Source organism: Hippocampus guttulatus, chromosome 4, assembly GCF_054856545.1.
Source record: "Hippocampus guttulatus isolate MCC_2025c chromosome 4, RoL_Hgut_1.0, whole genome shotgun sequence".
Classification (NCBI taxonomy): domain Eukaryota; kingdom Metazoa; phylum Chordata; class Actinopteri; order Syngnathiformes; family Syngnathidae; genus Hippocampus; species Hippocampus guttulatus.
This window is the reverse complement of record NC_141264.1, coordinates 8231910-8249168: the sequence shown is the minus strand read 5'-3', so window position 1 is coordinate 8249168 and position 17259 is coordinate 8231910. Positions and strand designations below refer to the sequence as shown.

Below are 17259 nucleotides of genomic sequence, written 5' to 3'. Positions count from 1 at the left end.
ATATCTATATACAGTAAATATTCTCTAGTACGGACTCGTGTTTGCGCTGTCCAATTTGTCCTGATAACAGAAATTCCTCATTTTGGAAATGAGCATGGTACATGTCCTTTATGAACCTGCAAGTATGTTGACAAAATGCACGTGTAACAACACAATCAATAAAATACAAAAATATACTGTCCAAAAACTGTTTATATAACAAAAACTGCAATACAGGTGTATCCCAAAAAAATCACAACAGTAAAATACATACAGTATTTTAATGTTTATTTTTTTCTGTCTTGGGAAAAAAATGTGTATTTTAGATTGTTTTGTTGGATGCATTCTTTGGTTTATGACAATGTTTGCCTGCGTGTCATACAGTTTTCTTGCTAGTTGCAAGCAACTGTCCCGTTGATCACCGATGTCTGGTAATTCTTGTGCATACTGAAGGATTTTTGTTGCCATTTGCATTGCTTCCTTGCTGGATGGTGGCTTGTCATCAGGAGTTGAATCGATGCCTTGTTTTTTAAAGTTTCGTAGATTTGCGTCTTTCCGACTCCTAGTGTCTGCTGGATCTTTTTAACTTTGTGTCCAGCCTCGCTCAAACGGACGCATTTCACTCGCTCCGCTCCAGTCGTTACAGTTCTTCTGTTTCGATGCGATGATCTACACGACGTAAGTGAATAAAGTTAAAATCTTTCGCAATTACAGTAAAACGCACGCCAATAAAAAGTCGCTTACACGTCTTCGTTTCGAATCTGATGAATGAAAACGGCGAAGCGAACACGTTTCTTCGGTCATGTTGAGTGGGTGCTGCTTTTAAGCTAGTGCCGCGTTCTCCAGGACGTAAGTGAATAAAGTTAAAATCATTCACAATTACAGTAAAACGCACGGCAATAAAAACTCACTTACACGTCGTCGTTTAGAATCTGATGATCGAAAAACGCGAAGCGAAAACTTGTTTCAGCATTGTGTCTTTTCCGTCGCATCGGGTGGGCGTTGCATGTATTTAAGCTGCCGCGGCATTACACTTCCATCCGGGTTACGGGTAGTGGAATTTCCGCTTACGCAAGTTCCGGTAACACGTAATATCTTAGTATACTGTATACAGTAAATATTCCCATCCCCGGAATTCTATGGAAAGGAATATCCTTCACCCGGAATAAAAACCTATGCATTAACATTTTGACTACGATATTACGTGTTACCGGAACTTGCGTAAGCGGAAATTCCACTACCCGTAACCCGGATGGAGGTGTAATGCCGCGGGAGCTTAAATACACGCAACGCCCACCCGATGCGACGGAAAATACACAACGCTGAAACAAGTTTTCACTTCGCGTTTTTCGATCATCAGATTCTAAACGACGACGAGTTTTTATTGCCGTGCGTTTTACTGTAATTGTGAATGATTTTAACTTTATTCACTTACGTCCTGGAGAACGCGGCACTAGCTTAAAAGCAGCACCCACTCGACATGACCGAAGAAACGTGTTCGCTTCGCCGTTTTCATTCATCAGATTCGAAACGAAGACGTGTAAGCGACTTTTTATTGGCATGCGTTTTACTGTAATTGCGAAAGATTTTAACTTTATTCACTTACGTCGTGTAGATCATCGCATCGAAACGTAGAAGAACTGTAACGACTGGAGCGGAGCGAGTGAAATGCATCCGTTTGAGCGAGGCTGGACACAAAGTTAAAAAGATCCAGCAGACACTTGGAGTCGGAAAGACGCAAATCTACGAAACTTTAAAAAACAAGGCATCGATTCAACTCCTGATGACAAGCCACCATCCAGCAAGGAAGCAATGCAAATGGCAACAAAAATCCTTCAGTATGCACAAGAATTACCAGACATCGGTGATCAACGGGACAGTTACTTGCAACTAGCAAGAAAACTGTATGACACGCAGGCAAACATTGTCATAAACCAAAGAATGCATCCAACAAAACAATCCAAAATACACATTTTTTTCCCAAGACAGAAAAAAATAAACATTAAAATACGTACGTATTTTACTGTTGTGATTTTTTGGGATACACCTGTATTGCAGTTTTTGTTATATAAACAGTTTTTGGACAGTATATTTTTGTATTTTATTGATTGTGTTGTTACACGTGCATTTTGTCAACATACTTGCAGGTTCATAAAGGACATGTACCATGCTCATTTCCCAAATGAGGAATTTCTGTTATCAGGACAAATTGGACAGCGCAAACACGAGTCCGTACTAGAGAATATTTACTGTATATTGGCTTCTGTCAGCCGATAAGAGATCAATTTAAAACTTAACTTAAATTCAGTGAATCATTTACATACATTTTCACTTATCTTTATGAGATGCTACAGTGAAACTCCTCTACAACGAAACCTAAATGAGCGAAAATACCCCCAAGTGTGAACATTTTTTCACGCATGTTATCCATTTCCACTTTTCTGCTACCCCTTCAACGAAAAGTCCCCGTGTTCCATTATACGGAATCTTTTTCTCTTCTCTTGCCTCGCAACGAGATTCACTACAACGAAAACAAGCCTTCTGCAAAAGTCTAATCCAACCTCAGCATTCACAGCGACATCTACTGCTTCGTTCGGAAACGGCAACAGCAACCACCACACTGGTTTACACATGCGCAGTAGTACAGGAAGTATTTGTTTCAGACGCAGCAAGAACGTTGCATTGCTAAAATGGCGACAAAACTGACCTATGCATACCAAGGAGTTAAGAAAAGCTTTAATGCTTGAAGACAGGATAAAGGTAATAAAAATGAAAGATGGAGGAATCAAAATAAAAGACATGCAAGAAATTGAAGTAAGTGAAAATAAATGCTGAGTGTAAATTTCACAATTTCTTTCCCTTTTTTTCTTTCTACGCTTATGCACTATTGGAATAAAAAAAATTACATGTTTTTTGCGCGTGTTCGTGTTTACGTCTGAGATAAAATGTGCTACAGTGAAAAGTCCCCTGTCGTGAAAAATTTCTTGCTGCAAACATGACATGAAGAGGAGTTTCACTGTATTGACCCTTTTGTTGAAGTGGAACATTTCAGTTATTTTCACATTTTGGAAAACTTTGACTGTAGACATTTATAGGGAGCTATTTATTTTGGTTCAGTTTCCATTTAAGCTTGTAAAACATGCTGATGACCCTGGGAGCTCCCTGAACTTTGTGTTAAAATTTTATGACCAAGATGTCTATTGTCGAAAATGTACATTTACTGAAAATGAATATCGGGTCCAGATATTGGTTATCAGCCTCCTTGACTACTAAAATCATTATCGTATCGGCCCTGGAAAAGAAATACATACATACATAAATAAACTATCAGTCTATTTGTTGAATCTAGTCGAGGTGCCCTCAAGCTAGGCACAAAACAATTTTGGCTCAGATGTGCGGCCTATACTGTGTGTTGTCTTGTTCTCTGCCTTGTGTAAAACATGCAACACAATCCGCGATGTTGATTACATTTCGGTGTACATCAATTAAAAATGGATGTTCGGTATTGATGATAGGTCTGCATGGCCAGATTGGGATGACTGTGAACGCAATATATAAATAAACCGCCACAAACCAATTATGACCACCTTGACCTCCTAAAGATATCCATCCACTTTAAGAGCTGTATCAATAATTTTCCCTTAAGAAAGAATAATTCTTGTTCAGTTTTAGTTGCGTGAGTGCTCTGACCTGATTGTTTACAGCAGAGTGAAACTTGAATACACATTAAATTATAAATAATAAGTAATAGTGTTGTTTTAAGATAAAACAATAATTAGAATAAAATCAAATATAATACTCAGGTCATGTTGTTAACACCACACAACCATAGACTCAAAACAGAGAACTTGGCAGAAGAGAGGTGAGCATTTCTTTATATCTTTGTGGATGAAGAAGTACTGACTCAACTGAATCTGCATTTTATTGTTCCCACATGATGAATTAAATGGCCTAACTGAGCTGTTTAAATGACACGTTGAACATACTGACTCTTGCTTTGAATATTTTGAAGCTACAAGAAGCTTAGCTTCGCTTACCTTAGAATAGAATCATAAAGCATGTCACTCCGCCTCAATGTAACAACTCCATCCATTTTCTAATCTGCTTATCCGCACTGTCCTATCCCAGCCGTCTTTGAGCAGTAGGCGGGGGACACCCCGAACCGGTTGCCCGACAATCACAGGGCACACACAGACGAACAACCATCCATGCTCACAATCACACCGCCGTACAATTTAGAGTGGTACATTCACTTGTTGTGCATGTTTTTGGAATGTGGGAGGAAACCGGAGAACCCGGAAAAAACCCTTGCAGGCACGTGGAGAACATGCAAACTCCACACCAGAAGGCTGGAACCAGAATCAAACCCTGCACCTCGGCACTGTGAGGCGCATGTGCCAACCAGTTGTCCTCTGTCCTGACCATGTAGCCAACCAGAACCTCTCAGACATCAACCTTTCAATCAGTTTTCTTTGATCAGTATTCATTTATTGGCAATCAAACATGATTCATTTGACTGAGGTCGAACAGTTTTCTTTTTTATTCAGTGTGACTGCTTCAACCTGAGTCAAGCCCCTTGTTTGACTGGCTTAGTCAGGCAGACTTCCACACTAATGTCTTCCATCAGGCTGGCTGGATTTGGTGTGTGGTGGTGATGACACAGCAGAAATTGTGGTGAAACTTGCAACCTTGTTGAAGACATAGCAAGTTGGCGGTTGTCGGGACGATTAACTAAACCCGAACCGCCGACCGGGGAGATTGTGTGGAAGTTTGGGTTTTCTGCCATTTGTAATGCCGATTGGAGAAGTCCCAGCCAGCCTCAGCAATAAGTGCAGCTGGAAAGCTACTTTGAAGAAGACCTCCCGTAACTTCACTCAACAATTGCGCACTGCGAGGGCTCTCTCTTTTTAAACACAAGACTTTGAACAATGGAATAAATAAAAATATGAACTAATGTTGTCATTGATCTGAGAAATACACGCCCCCATTTGGGTCGCTAAACAGCGAACCGCCAGGCTTCCCGTTCTGGCTGCCTCTGTTGGTTAGTTCTTTGTTTATGTTCCTCTGGACAGGTTGTAACTGGGAAAGTAGATTGCTTGTGTGTTTTGCATACTTTGCTTATAAATCTGATTCTGATATTGGCTCTGTCAAATCTTAAAAAACTAAAAGTAGTGGATAAAAAGGCATTCAAGATGCTAAATGTTCCCCCACTCATCAAAATATGGTATTTTGATTAATATTGCATTAGTGTAATAAGAATTAAGTAGATTAATCCATCAATTTTCATCCGTCTCTGGGGAAGCCATTTTGACAATCAACCGCTCTCTGATGTCCTCTGAAATTCGTTAAAAGTCAAAGTGCCCTCAGGCTCGCAATGAGTACGTCACCGCTCACCCATTTTCTAGGTTTGGTCACTGGACATGGGCAATGTAAGCCCAAGGGCATACGTGGCCTTATTTTATAGACACAACAGTACTATTGAAATGCAAAAGATCGCAACAACAGGAAACCTAACCGCACCCATGCTCTGTAATTAGGCCCCTGAACACACACAGCTTGAATCTTGCTTTACGAACTTTTCAAACTACAAACAAAAGGGAACACCAGCTACCAGTTATTACTAGAGCTGTCAGTTTAGCGCATTTTTATTGGCATTAATTTAAATGAATTTTAACGGGATAAAATTTTTTCTCGCGAGATTAACGTGGCACACGTCACAGCGGATGTTACGTTGCTCTATAAGTAAACCAGAAACAAAACAACAAGTGCGCTGCATAGGTCCACGCACATTTGTTTTGCCAGCCACGGCAGCGCGAGACACCGAAAACGGATACTTAAAGAGTTTATGAATGGAAAGTTTACTTTTAAAAAGTTGCCAGATTGCTCCACTGGCAAGACCAAAGTTACCTGTATCATACAGGTATACGATGTATGCCACTGACCCGATTGTTTGGAACTATTTTGTGTGGAAGGTTACAATGTTCTGTATCCATATAAATAGAGCGGGTGGAGCTTCTCTGTGTTCGTCTGACAGTGACGGTGTTCAGCGGTGCAGTGGTAGCGACCTCGCGAAAATAAAACGTCTCCAATGTTGTCATCGAACCAAGTGTAGTCATCCGAAATGATGTCTACACAAAACTGTAGAGAGACTTCCGCACAGGAAGGACCAACAGAATCAACATAGTCTGACTGCTGTGTTCAAAGCAAACTTGAGAAAAACGAAGTATGCAACCATGGCTTAAATCCACTATAGGCTGAGTACTAGTTTACTTACTTAGATGTGCACTTTATAATGTTATATTGCTCTGTTTTGATTCCATAAAAAGAGCTGTTAAAGCAGCTGTTGCGTGACAAAATATTATTTTCACTGTTGTTAATGGACAGTAATATTGTGTGAGAGATTATGTGTGAATAACTGCTCCAAGTGAAAAATGTTCATGTAAAATTGAAAATCCAAATTGTTAGTAAATATTTGGATTTGGCACATAGAAAACCAATTCATGATTCCATGTTAATTAGAGCATTAAAATGGGGAAAAATAGGACAAAAAATATAAAAGGAAATTCAGAAACGATAAAAAAAGCGTGAGTAATCACGATTAAATTTTAGTGAATTTAATTTAATTGTGACAGTTGCATTTTTAATTAGATTAAATATTTTAACCGTTTGACAGCTCTAGTTATTACTAAACATAACTGAATTGTCTCCACAAGTGTGAGAACAAACGGGGGTTAAGATGCCCGGGAGCTGCTGAGGTGAAAGTATCTTTCTTTCCCGTGGAACTGTGTGATCCTTTCGGTTGCCACAAATTTAGTTTGTATGTTTGTGTGACACCCAGTACTTCCAGTCTGACACCTGCGATCACTTAAAAGATATAAACACTTCAGAGTGAACATAAATGAGGCATTCGGCTATTTGCTTTCATTGGGCTCTTATTACGTCCACTGGTGCGCGCTGCACTGTCGATCATAACAAGTGAGTCTGCTGCTTTGCACGTTTCGATGAGGGGTATTGTCAGGTTTTCCTCAGATCAGTTACACTTTTCTGTCAAAGTCGAAGCCAAATGACACATCCTTCGTGTTTCTCGGCCCTCCCTCCCCATCTTTTGTAGGTACTTCGGGGAGCTCAGCTCATCGCGGTGGCGTCAGCTGAAGGGGCGGCAGCAGCGGTCGAGGGCACCGCTCTACCCCCTGACATTCAAGTGCAGTATGTTCAACTTGCCCCTGTCACAGATCACACAGCGACGGTACAGGTAAATAGAAATGACACAAACTCTGAGGCTCTCGCACCCATATTAAACAGTTACTGGCGGTAACACAGACACTGGGTAACATTGCCAGGACTCGAGTGAACTCCAATCCACTTTGTTTTATAGACTTCAGAATAAACTACAATAGCAGTTAAAAAAAATCTGCCTAGATATATGTTCAGTTTTTATTCAACTCTCTCAGAAAACACAGATAGGTCAAGAAGTATTTGGACTGTGACCAAGTTATGAAATCAATCAATCAGCATGAGAATGAAGTCTGAATTGACTGAGTTTTAATTTATGGGTTTCACAAATAATGGCATTTATCATCTAGTGTGTAACAGACATGGATGTATAGATAATTTGAGCAATTTTCCAGAAATATAAATCCTTATCAAACTGGGAGGCCTCCACAATAATCAGCACCTGACAAATAGCTCTGTTTTTAAAACGGTTGGTGACTCCATTGTTAGTGACTTGACCCATTTTAGTGGGGCTGAGGCCTACCTCAAATTGTCCACAGGTGTCGAAGTCAAGGCCCGGGGGCCAGATCTGGCCCGCCATATTATTTTATGTGGCCTGCGAAAGCATGTCAAGTTCCATGATGCTTACTAAAATCCGAACCAAAATTTCAAATTGTCATACAGTATGTAATCCACAATAACAGTCCTTGTTCTTGACTTCTGATTCCAAAACAAGTTATCCATCAATTGTAATAATTAATGGTTTTAAGGCTTTGAAATCTCAAAAATCCATAAACTAATGTATGTACTCCAAATAAACTTCTACTTTAGTATGAAGTGTCAATTTTATATGCAACTAGAGCAGGGGTGGCCAACCAGTCAGAGACTAAGAGCCAATTTTTTAACTGTGTTACTGCAAAGAGCCACACACACGCACATGTGCTCATACACACACAGACACACACAAACGTCCATGCACTCACACACATATGCATACATGCCACGATGAGCAACAGCCTGACGCCCGAACATAAATGAAACCTAAAGACACAAACACACAAATCTCCCATTTCCTCCTCCCACCGCTCGGGGTTGACTTGGGACCAGTATGCTGGCTCTTGGTCAATTGCGATCGACGTATTGGGCACCCCCGCCTTAAAACAGAGGTAATTCGCTGACTCGCTTAGCACTTAGCACTGAGCGCCGTTGTCTGCGCATGAGCGGTGATTCAGTCATCTGATTGATTGCCCTCTATGTCAATCAAGTAACGGGATTGGCGATAGACTAATGTAGTACGTTCTATGTCTTAAGCATGTTGTTTTAATGGCAGCGCCGTCGCCGAGGCGTTTTCGACAATTGGGAGCCGCATTGAACCAGCCAAAGAGCCGCATGCGGCTTGCGAGCCGCGGGTTGGCCACCCCTGAACTAGAGGGTGGTATTTCAACAAAAAATGTAAAATTTTGTTGATAAGATTAATGGTTTTAAGGCTTTAAAATCTCTAAAACCCATTAGCCTCCAGGGGCTTTGCCCCCTGGGCCCCTATCCGGGACGTTGCCCCTTGATCCTCCAGACCCCCGGCTGATTTTCAGATTTTTTTCATCACTAGCCACTCTCATCCCTGATGAGAAAATAGCAAAAAAATATGCCCCAGTACAGTGTTTTTCATCCCCTGTGCCGCGGCACACCAGTGTGCCGCAAGACATTGTCAGGTGTGCCTCCGGAAAATATCCAATTCGTATGCCTGTGTGGTCTATCGCACAGAAAGTAATCGTGTAGGACCCTCTCATACCGCTAGGGAGCAGCAACAGCTAGCCAATTGCCCTATGTTTAGACGAGAGACAAGCGAATTTGTGACGCATGAATGCAGGACGGCGGTGAAACAATAAATATGAAAGATGAGAAAATACTTTTTTCTTTGTGTTCATTTGATTCCAATTCAAGCTGTTATAATGTCATTCTTCAATGCTAAAAATGGTTATAGTAACAATATACCCGGTAACACATTAATTCTTCAAATAAGCGTTTTTTTTTTCACATTTTCAGCTAGTGGTGTGCCGCGAGATTTTTCCAATGAAAGAAGTGTGCCTTGGCTCAAAAAAGTTTGAAAAACACTGCCCTAGTATACCATTTTGACCTCCAAAAGTACTTACACCGATTTTTTTTGCAATCTATTTATGACTGAACTGTATGTGCCTGTGGCTTGCAACATTTCAACAGCGTCACCTGTTATGCCGTCTGATTTTTTTTGCCAAAAGTGCTTAATTTGCTGCTTGCATATGGTACCTTAACATACCATACCAAGGCCTTGCTTGCACCATGTTTGGCTCATGGTGTTTGAAATATGCTTTAATTCTTATTTAAGTTGTCCTTTCTTTTCCCACGCTTGTTTCATCCTGTTCCTGTTTTGTCACCTTTGTCTGGTTCTCGACCGTTTAGGGCTTTTTGCATGACATGGTTGAATGTTACCAGCGGTTTGCACCATGTTGTGAACCTTTTGTATTTACATCCATAAATGCATCCCTTTATGCAATATTTGACACAATTTGCCTGCAGACTCCAGAATATACAGTACTGGACTTCTGCTGATGCCGTGAAAAAAAATCTTGCTTTGTAATTTATCTATTTCATCCAATTTTATGATTCACCACCTAGATTATGTTCTCCTCATGATCTGCTTGATTGTAAATACTGTACAGTACACAGTTGCAAGCCAGCAGTAACATCTCATTTTATTTGCAGCTTTTCAGCCAACCTGAATATTTATAAGTCTTCTGTTGATGTGCTGACATAATTTACCATTTCTTCTCCCTCTTTTGCGATTTTCTGCCGCTGGCAGCTTTCTTTTTTGCCTCTCCATCTTGAGCTCCCTGTCATCAGACATTTCAAATGGAAACACTCATGCTCCGGCACGTGCCCGACGTGTGTGTGCGTTGGGGTGTGAGTAGAGGAGAGAAGAGAAGAGATGACAGGCCTCTGCTTTTTTTCATATAATTACGTGTGAACAAACAGCTGCTAACTATATAAAATACCTACTCAAAATAATTTTCCTCCCATCACTTTGGTGCCCCTTCTGGCGCAGCGCCTGTACACTGCAAATGGTGCATACCCGCTTTTTGCGCCACTGCTAGTACATCTTACTCTGTTGATTTGGGCCCCCGGGCGTCTTTTCTAAAACCACAAGCCTGGAATTTGGGTTTTACATTGGACAGTGATTTTAAATTGGACTGGTAAATTCGTGCTGTTGTGAAATCCATCTTTTTTTTTTTAATCTTAGGCAGTATGCTTATGTAAAGCCTCTCCTTTCAGAACAGCACATAGAAACAGAAATGCATGCCTGCATTACATCTAGACTGGATTACTGAAGTGCACTTTATTTTGGAGTCAGTCAGTCCTCCCTCAAGCGCCTCCAGTTGCTCCAAAATGCTGCTGCTTGTATGAAGGAGCACATAACTCCAATTATGGCCTCCCTTCAATGACTCCTTGCACATTTTAGTTCATTTTAAGATTCTTTTATTTATTTTTAAAGAGGAAGTCAAGTTAAAAATGTGCTCTACGATATGTCCTATGCACCGTCACTAGTCTAAACACGGTATTCTGCTTAATATTGTATTTGTGGAATATGAATTGAGTAGCAAAATTAAGATTAAGATATCCTTTATTAGTCCCACAATGGGGAAATTTACAGACTACTTGTCACCTGACAATAATATTACATAAGATAAGATAAGAAAACCTTTATTAGTCTCGCAATGGAGAAATTCCCAATTCACAGCAGCAAAGTTATAAAAGGAAGAAGTAGAACAACAAAATATAGGAGCTGCTGGAAAGGCAGCCACTCTCGCGGCGCCATTTTGAAGTCAAAATAACAAAAATAACACAACACAACACAACACATAGGACACAGACAGTCGTGCAATCTTCACCACTTTTCTGCATACACTTTGTTGTCTGAAGCAGTTCTAGATGAAAGAGGAGAGGATCAAAGTGTCCTTTCACCAGTGGATCAGAGACGTCATGCTGAAAATGTGCACACGTCTGCTACAAGCTAAGTTTTGAAAGCAAACATGAAGCTGTAGCGTCCATTGACGAAAAGAGATGAGTTCACTTCTCCTGTCCCACGTAATCCGCTTCAAACTCCAAGCCGCGACTCCCAGTTCCAAATCCGCATCGGCGCTCCGCCCTAACGCTCCTTTCTTCTCATCGTCGGCTCCTCAAGCCTTACATCCATCCAGCCACAGACCGTTCAACAGCACCGATCTCTCCGCTGAACAAAGCGGGGCTGTGAGAAATGCTGCCCATTACAGGCGCAAGACACAAGCGCCCCGGGACTGTCCAGCAACGACAGTCAAATGGCGCTGACATTCCTCCCAGTCAAAAACAGTGCTGGTATACCCATGCTGCCGAGAGGGCGCAAGCACAGAGACTCCTCCTTGATGAATGTCGTAGCCAAAAAAATGCTTAAAAAAGTCCACATCAGGTCCACACGACGTAACAACAAACACAAAGTGACAAAACAAACACAAAAACAACAAAAAAAGCAAGGCTCATGAGAGCACTTGCCGACGGCTGCCTACTCGGGCGCCATCTTGATTTCAAAGTACAAATTACATGACCAAACCCAGTAAACAGGTGAGGTGACATTACGGTTTTTACTTGGAAATTATGGTATTACATGATTTTTCTAAAATCTAAAATTCATAGTATGGTATTCATACGGGTAATTGGTGCATACGCAAGTTGATAAATAAGGAGGTGATACTGTTTTTGCATCACTATCTTAATCTTAAAAAAAAAATAAAAATTTTAATTTCCCCATTGCGGGACAAATAAAGGATATCTTAATTTGAAGGTGCTTTTTTTTAATACCAGATTTTTGAGATGTAATAATGGGGTTTCCATCCAAATGTTTTATACATTTTTAAGAGAATGTAGTGAAAATGCCCAAAATGACCATGTGACTTATGGCCGTTTCCATTTGTTATTATTTTGCCAATATTGAGAGGAGAGGAGAGGAGACTGCCAGCGCCATGGGATGACCTCATATGATAGCGTGTCTCCCACGTAATGTAACACTAAAGTGTTCCCCAAAACAGACACATGTTTCCAGCATAAAAAGCTCACTACAGGATCCCTGTGGCCTTTTGTCCGATTTTCAAAATTCTTGGTGTGCAATACTCAAGTTGAAGTGGCCTTTGCAAACCTTCAGACATTTTCTTTATAAGGAAATTCTGTCACATTGTTCCTCAAGGTATATCAGACAACAGGATAATGACCCCAAAGACAACGAAAATCACCTAGTAATGGTAAAGAGCACAGCATTGGATGAATCTGAAGTGGCCATCTATGAGCCCTGATCGAAAACCAATTGAACGTCTGTGGAAGAGCTGAAACATGTCACCTGGACAAGGCACCCTTCAAACCTGACACAATTGGAGCAGTTTGCTCATGCAGAATGGGCCAAAATACTAACTGAGAGGTGGAGAACTCTCATTGAAAGTCACAAAAATCATTTCAATCGGTTGTGCACCAAAATATTAAGATAAGGGGGCCATTGTTTTTGTCCAGGCCTGTTTCATAAGTTTGTTTTTGAAAACAATCCGAAACGCTGGTGCACCTCTGCAGTCCTCACTTTTCAGGTCCCCACAAAATTGCATGTTCGTGCATCATCATCATCATCATTAAAGAGAGGAAACCATTTGAAATACTTATATTGGTCAATAATTTTTTTTTTTTTAATGCACGCATGGACTGACCAGCAGTATACATTTGTGAAAAATATGACATCTAACTCATTGTGACATAGGAGTTCTGTGATTTTCATTAATTGATTAATTTTCATTACATTTTATGTTACTTTTCTCAGAAACTCATTTCTGTGGCCACCGTGGGTTGTTCTTTCATTAACAGAGGGATTGCAGCAATTTTTTCATTGTGTGTCACATCTGGTATTTTTTTTGCATTTTAAATAGTCATACATACGTTGATGTGCAGTTCTGCGATGTACTTCAAGCATGACTGCCACCAGGATATGAAAGAAGTAAACAGACAGTTTGCTGGTGCAGTTTTCAAGTGACCCTCAGGTTTCGGACACAAAATTGCAAATAGTTCCCACAATGATTGCCACCACATGCACTGTATTTCAAAAACTCCAACACAGAAAGCAATCCGACTGTTTTTCTCAAATGATTGATGTCATTTTTAGTTGTTCTTTTGCAAGTCCATCAGGCTGTCGGATCATTCAACAGCCTGCTTTCATTTGGGCTTGATTCTAGTTAGGTATGGATGCCGTCAAGGAAACCACTTGTTCACTACTTGATGTCTTTTGATTAGATTTTGTTCAATGGTTTTATTCGGATGTCATAATGTTTTGTTTTGTTTTTAAAAACTGTGCGTTCATAGTCAGCGCATCTTTAGATCTAACCAACCAATAAATCCTTGACATGAGCAATATAACACTTCTAAAGCATTTTAGCAGTTTAACTGGGAATAATAACTGCAACAGTGCTTACGAAGCTTCAAACATGCATCGATGCGATGAACCACAAAAGGAGCCGAGTGGTACCAAGTGTGGTATGACAGTTTGGTTTTTGTGTCCAAAACTGTAAACACTGTTGATTTACCATTGAAAGTTCAGCCAAAGGTTAGCGATGGTATGTATATCGCTTTGAACCGTGTGGAATTGAGAGAATGACTGTCATGTGTTTCCAAACACATGGTAGCATTTAAACAAGTTCTTGCAAAATTACTCTCACGTTTTGATTTATTTATCTCCGCGTTAGCATTTCGTTACAGTACTTGGGATAATTTCCCTCTCGTACACAACATGCGGTACAATTTCCTCAAGGTGGCGATAAGCTGTAGAAAATGTTCTTCAACTTACCCCCTGCTCAGTCCATCCCAGCTACCACAGAGTGCCAACACACTGGCTAAATTCGCATAATTATTAAATCATGTCATGACAGTCTTTGAAAAGTATAACCATGAGATTGTTATCCTTCCAAATGGAGAGCGAGGCCCTTGCTGTGAGACTTCATCATGGCCAGAATCTGAGATTTTCAATGAAAATCATCCATGTGAGTTTTACTTGGCCTCTTTAATAAGCAATGTTTCAAATATGTGACATGCTGTGATGCAGCTGTGTTGAGTGTGCTGGGCTACAGTGAGAAAACCCTGCAGGTGTGTTTGATGGAACCCCTGGCAGTGACTCATTCCTGACAGTCATCGCGGTTTTCACGCATACACCAGAGTCAGAGGGCATTGAAATGCTGATTGCGTCATCGGCATTGTCAAAGTGATCCACCTCAAAAATGACATTCTGTCATATCTACGCCAGGCCTGGAGTTTGTGATTTGTTGCTATGTAAAGAAATACTGGCTGCAGGCACGCCAACTGCGGAAAACAATAGCAGTGTGCGGCCTGTACGATGTAATCTGTGCACAATGTACAAAAACAGCGCTGTGGTCTGCCAGTTTTGTTTGGGTGCATTGTGTTTTATAAAGGCGTTTTTGAACATTGTTCTGTCATCATAAATTACATTTAAATTCACGTAAATTAAATCAAAACTGCTCACTAAACTAATCACCCAACCATACTTGTCTTTACCTCTTGTCCTCACTTGGATCAGTGGGACCTGATCCCATTGACTTTACAGGCATGTTTTTGAAAAATGTCAGAGGAAGTAGCCCAAAAAAAAAAAAAAACACACACAAGCACAGGGAGATCTAAACATTCATCAATTGTTTTTCTATACCACCTGTGCACATTTGGGTCATGGGTGAGGTAGAGCCTGTCCCGGCTGACTTTAGGCAAGACACGAGCTACACACCGGACTGTAGTCAGATGCCCCTTTTGCATTGCACCGGTTCTACCCTGAAACAGCTTGAAACAGTCGCTTTTACATGAGACTTTTTCGAGGCCGTGCTGTTACACTGGAACCATTCCTCAAAACCTCTTCCAACCTGGTTCTAGAATGCAGGTTGAGGAGGGCCGTGATGTCATGGTCATTGGCTGACAGATGTAGACATTACTTTAAGCGATGCAGCAAGGAACTCCACTGCGCATGCACACTTCCTGGTTCTGAGCGAGCGAGAGACAGACAGTCTGCCACCGCGTCATAAAAATACAGAATATACAGTAAACAAAGTTGTGGTGACACTTTTAGCAAGCGGTGCACGCTTTGCTGGGTCCATTCAATTCAATATTATTAAATCAATGTTAGTCAAGGAACAGACAGGCTCCAATCAAGACAAAACTGCAGATATATTTAAAGACGGGACTTCTCACATAAGCTTTGCTTATTTCATCTACAGGTACATATGAAATTATAAATATGGTTAAGATTTGTGTCTTGGTGGTGGGTAGCTGTATCTCTCTCGCTTGAACCCTGGAATAGATTTATTGTTTGTGTGAGAGCGGTGCATTTGATGCTATAATTTGCAACCTGACCACATCATGCAATTGCGATTTATATTTTGAATCACCACAAAACCAGTGGCCGATCCATGAAATTTGTGCCCCCCCCCCCCCCCCCCCCCCCAAAATAATTGGTGGCTGTTGTAGTGGAGAAACAACAGAGGCCAGACCAGGCCAAGTGAGGCCCGGGTAGAGCAAGGCCATGGTCATTTTGGAACCTGAAATGAAATTGCGCCTAAAAAGGTTGGAAAGCCCCGATGTTAAAAAAACAGCCAAATAAAGACAGATTGTATCCATAAAGCACCCATCTACACGGCGACTACGATTCCCCATGAAAATACAGTATTTTGTACAAAATCATGTATGAGATTTCAGACATCTTCTTTCCTTCCATCTTTTGCCTGTCCCAGGGTGCTGAGCTCGCGCCTGCCCTGCAAGCAGACATGGAAGTGAAAGATACCATCCAGGGAGAGAACGGCGAGGTCGTCCAAATCGTCTCTTCTGTGGCTACCTGAGAGAGGCTTCTGCTTTTTGGACAAGCAAAACTTTTACCGCTTATGCGGCACATGCAGAGAGACTGACAGACATTGATGTCAGAAACCCTGTTTCAAAAAAAATCCCCAACGTCAATCACACCGGTGTGAACAAGCCATTTTTTTTTTTGTTGTTGTTGATGTTGTCCCTTGCAAAGCAGATGTTCCTCACGAACTTGACCACGATTCTTCAAAATCAGCTGCTGTCATTGTGGTGTGTTCATCTGAAGAAGGAATCATCCCGCCCTGAAATCCACACCGGGATTATTGTCCACCGAGGGCAGTTGCTGTTAATGCAGCGTGTCGGCACATACACATACTTGTTTACGATGATGAAAAACAGCAACATTGGAGTGTTGAGAAGCCGGGTCCCCTATGATGGTGTGCAACCCCCTGAATGAACATTAAAGTGGAACTTGAAAATTTGCTGAGAATGATTCCTCTCGGGATGAGTTTGTTTTATCGGTCTTCATAATTGAGTCCATATTTTGTCTCTCGGCTGTGAGCTCCTCCCTTCACTTGCCTCATCATGTTCCCATATTGTTCTGATCTGTTGTTTGATTTATCTATTTGTTGCTTGCTGGGAGAAATGCTTTAGTTTGGAAAGAGGTAGACCGTGAAATGCAAGAGCTGGTGCCAGTGTAAGTGGCTTGCAGAATACCAAGGAAAGCCTGAAGGTGTTAATGTCCCCAGCTTTGTCTTTGGAAATATACATCCATGCGAATAAACCATGTTGGTGGTGGTTGTAAAAATGTGTTTTGACTTTGCTTAGTTTTCATTTTCATTCATTTCCATAAATTGAGGTTAACAAAATGGCTTCCTTGTGTTTCCAGACTTGCAGTATGCCAACATTGTCAACATCTCCAAAAGGAGCCAGAAATGCTTAAGCTGGAATACCAATTTTTTTTAATTGATTCATTTGCCTTTTTGGTAAATATTTATCGTGGTTACAAGGCTTCTACAGTATGTTGTCAGCCAGCCCGGCAAGTTTCTTCCATCCACTTTGTGCTCGTGTGTTACGGGTCGGGCGGCTGATTCTCAGAAGATGAATTTCTTTGAAAGGCAGCGCGCAAAGAAGATATCGGTGAGATATTGTTGAGGCTGTGTGTATGGCTTTTGGGGA

General features: G+C 41.1%; 1 protein-coding gene across 5 annotated transcripts in view; it reads left to right on the top strand.

The window, feature by feature from the left end:
- The window catches only part of banp (BTG3 associated nuclear protein), a 51137-nt gene extending 34245 nt beyond the window's left edge, over positions 1 to 16892 (top strand). For all 5 annotated transcript variants that reach the window (XM_086109185.1, XM_086109181.1, XM_086109184.1 and 2 more), the window contains 2 exons: positions 7091 to 7231; positions 16014 to 16892. In XM_086109185.1, coding sequence (XP_085965311.1) covers positions 7091 to 7231; positions 16014 to 16118 — 246 coding nt within the window. In that variant the 3' untranslated portion in view covers positions 16119 to 16892. The remainder of the gene's footprint in view (positions 1 to 7090; positions 7232 to 16013) is intronic.
- Positions 16893 to 17259: the final 367 nt, after the last annotated feature.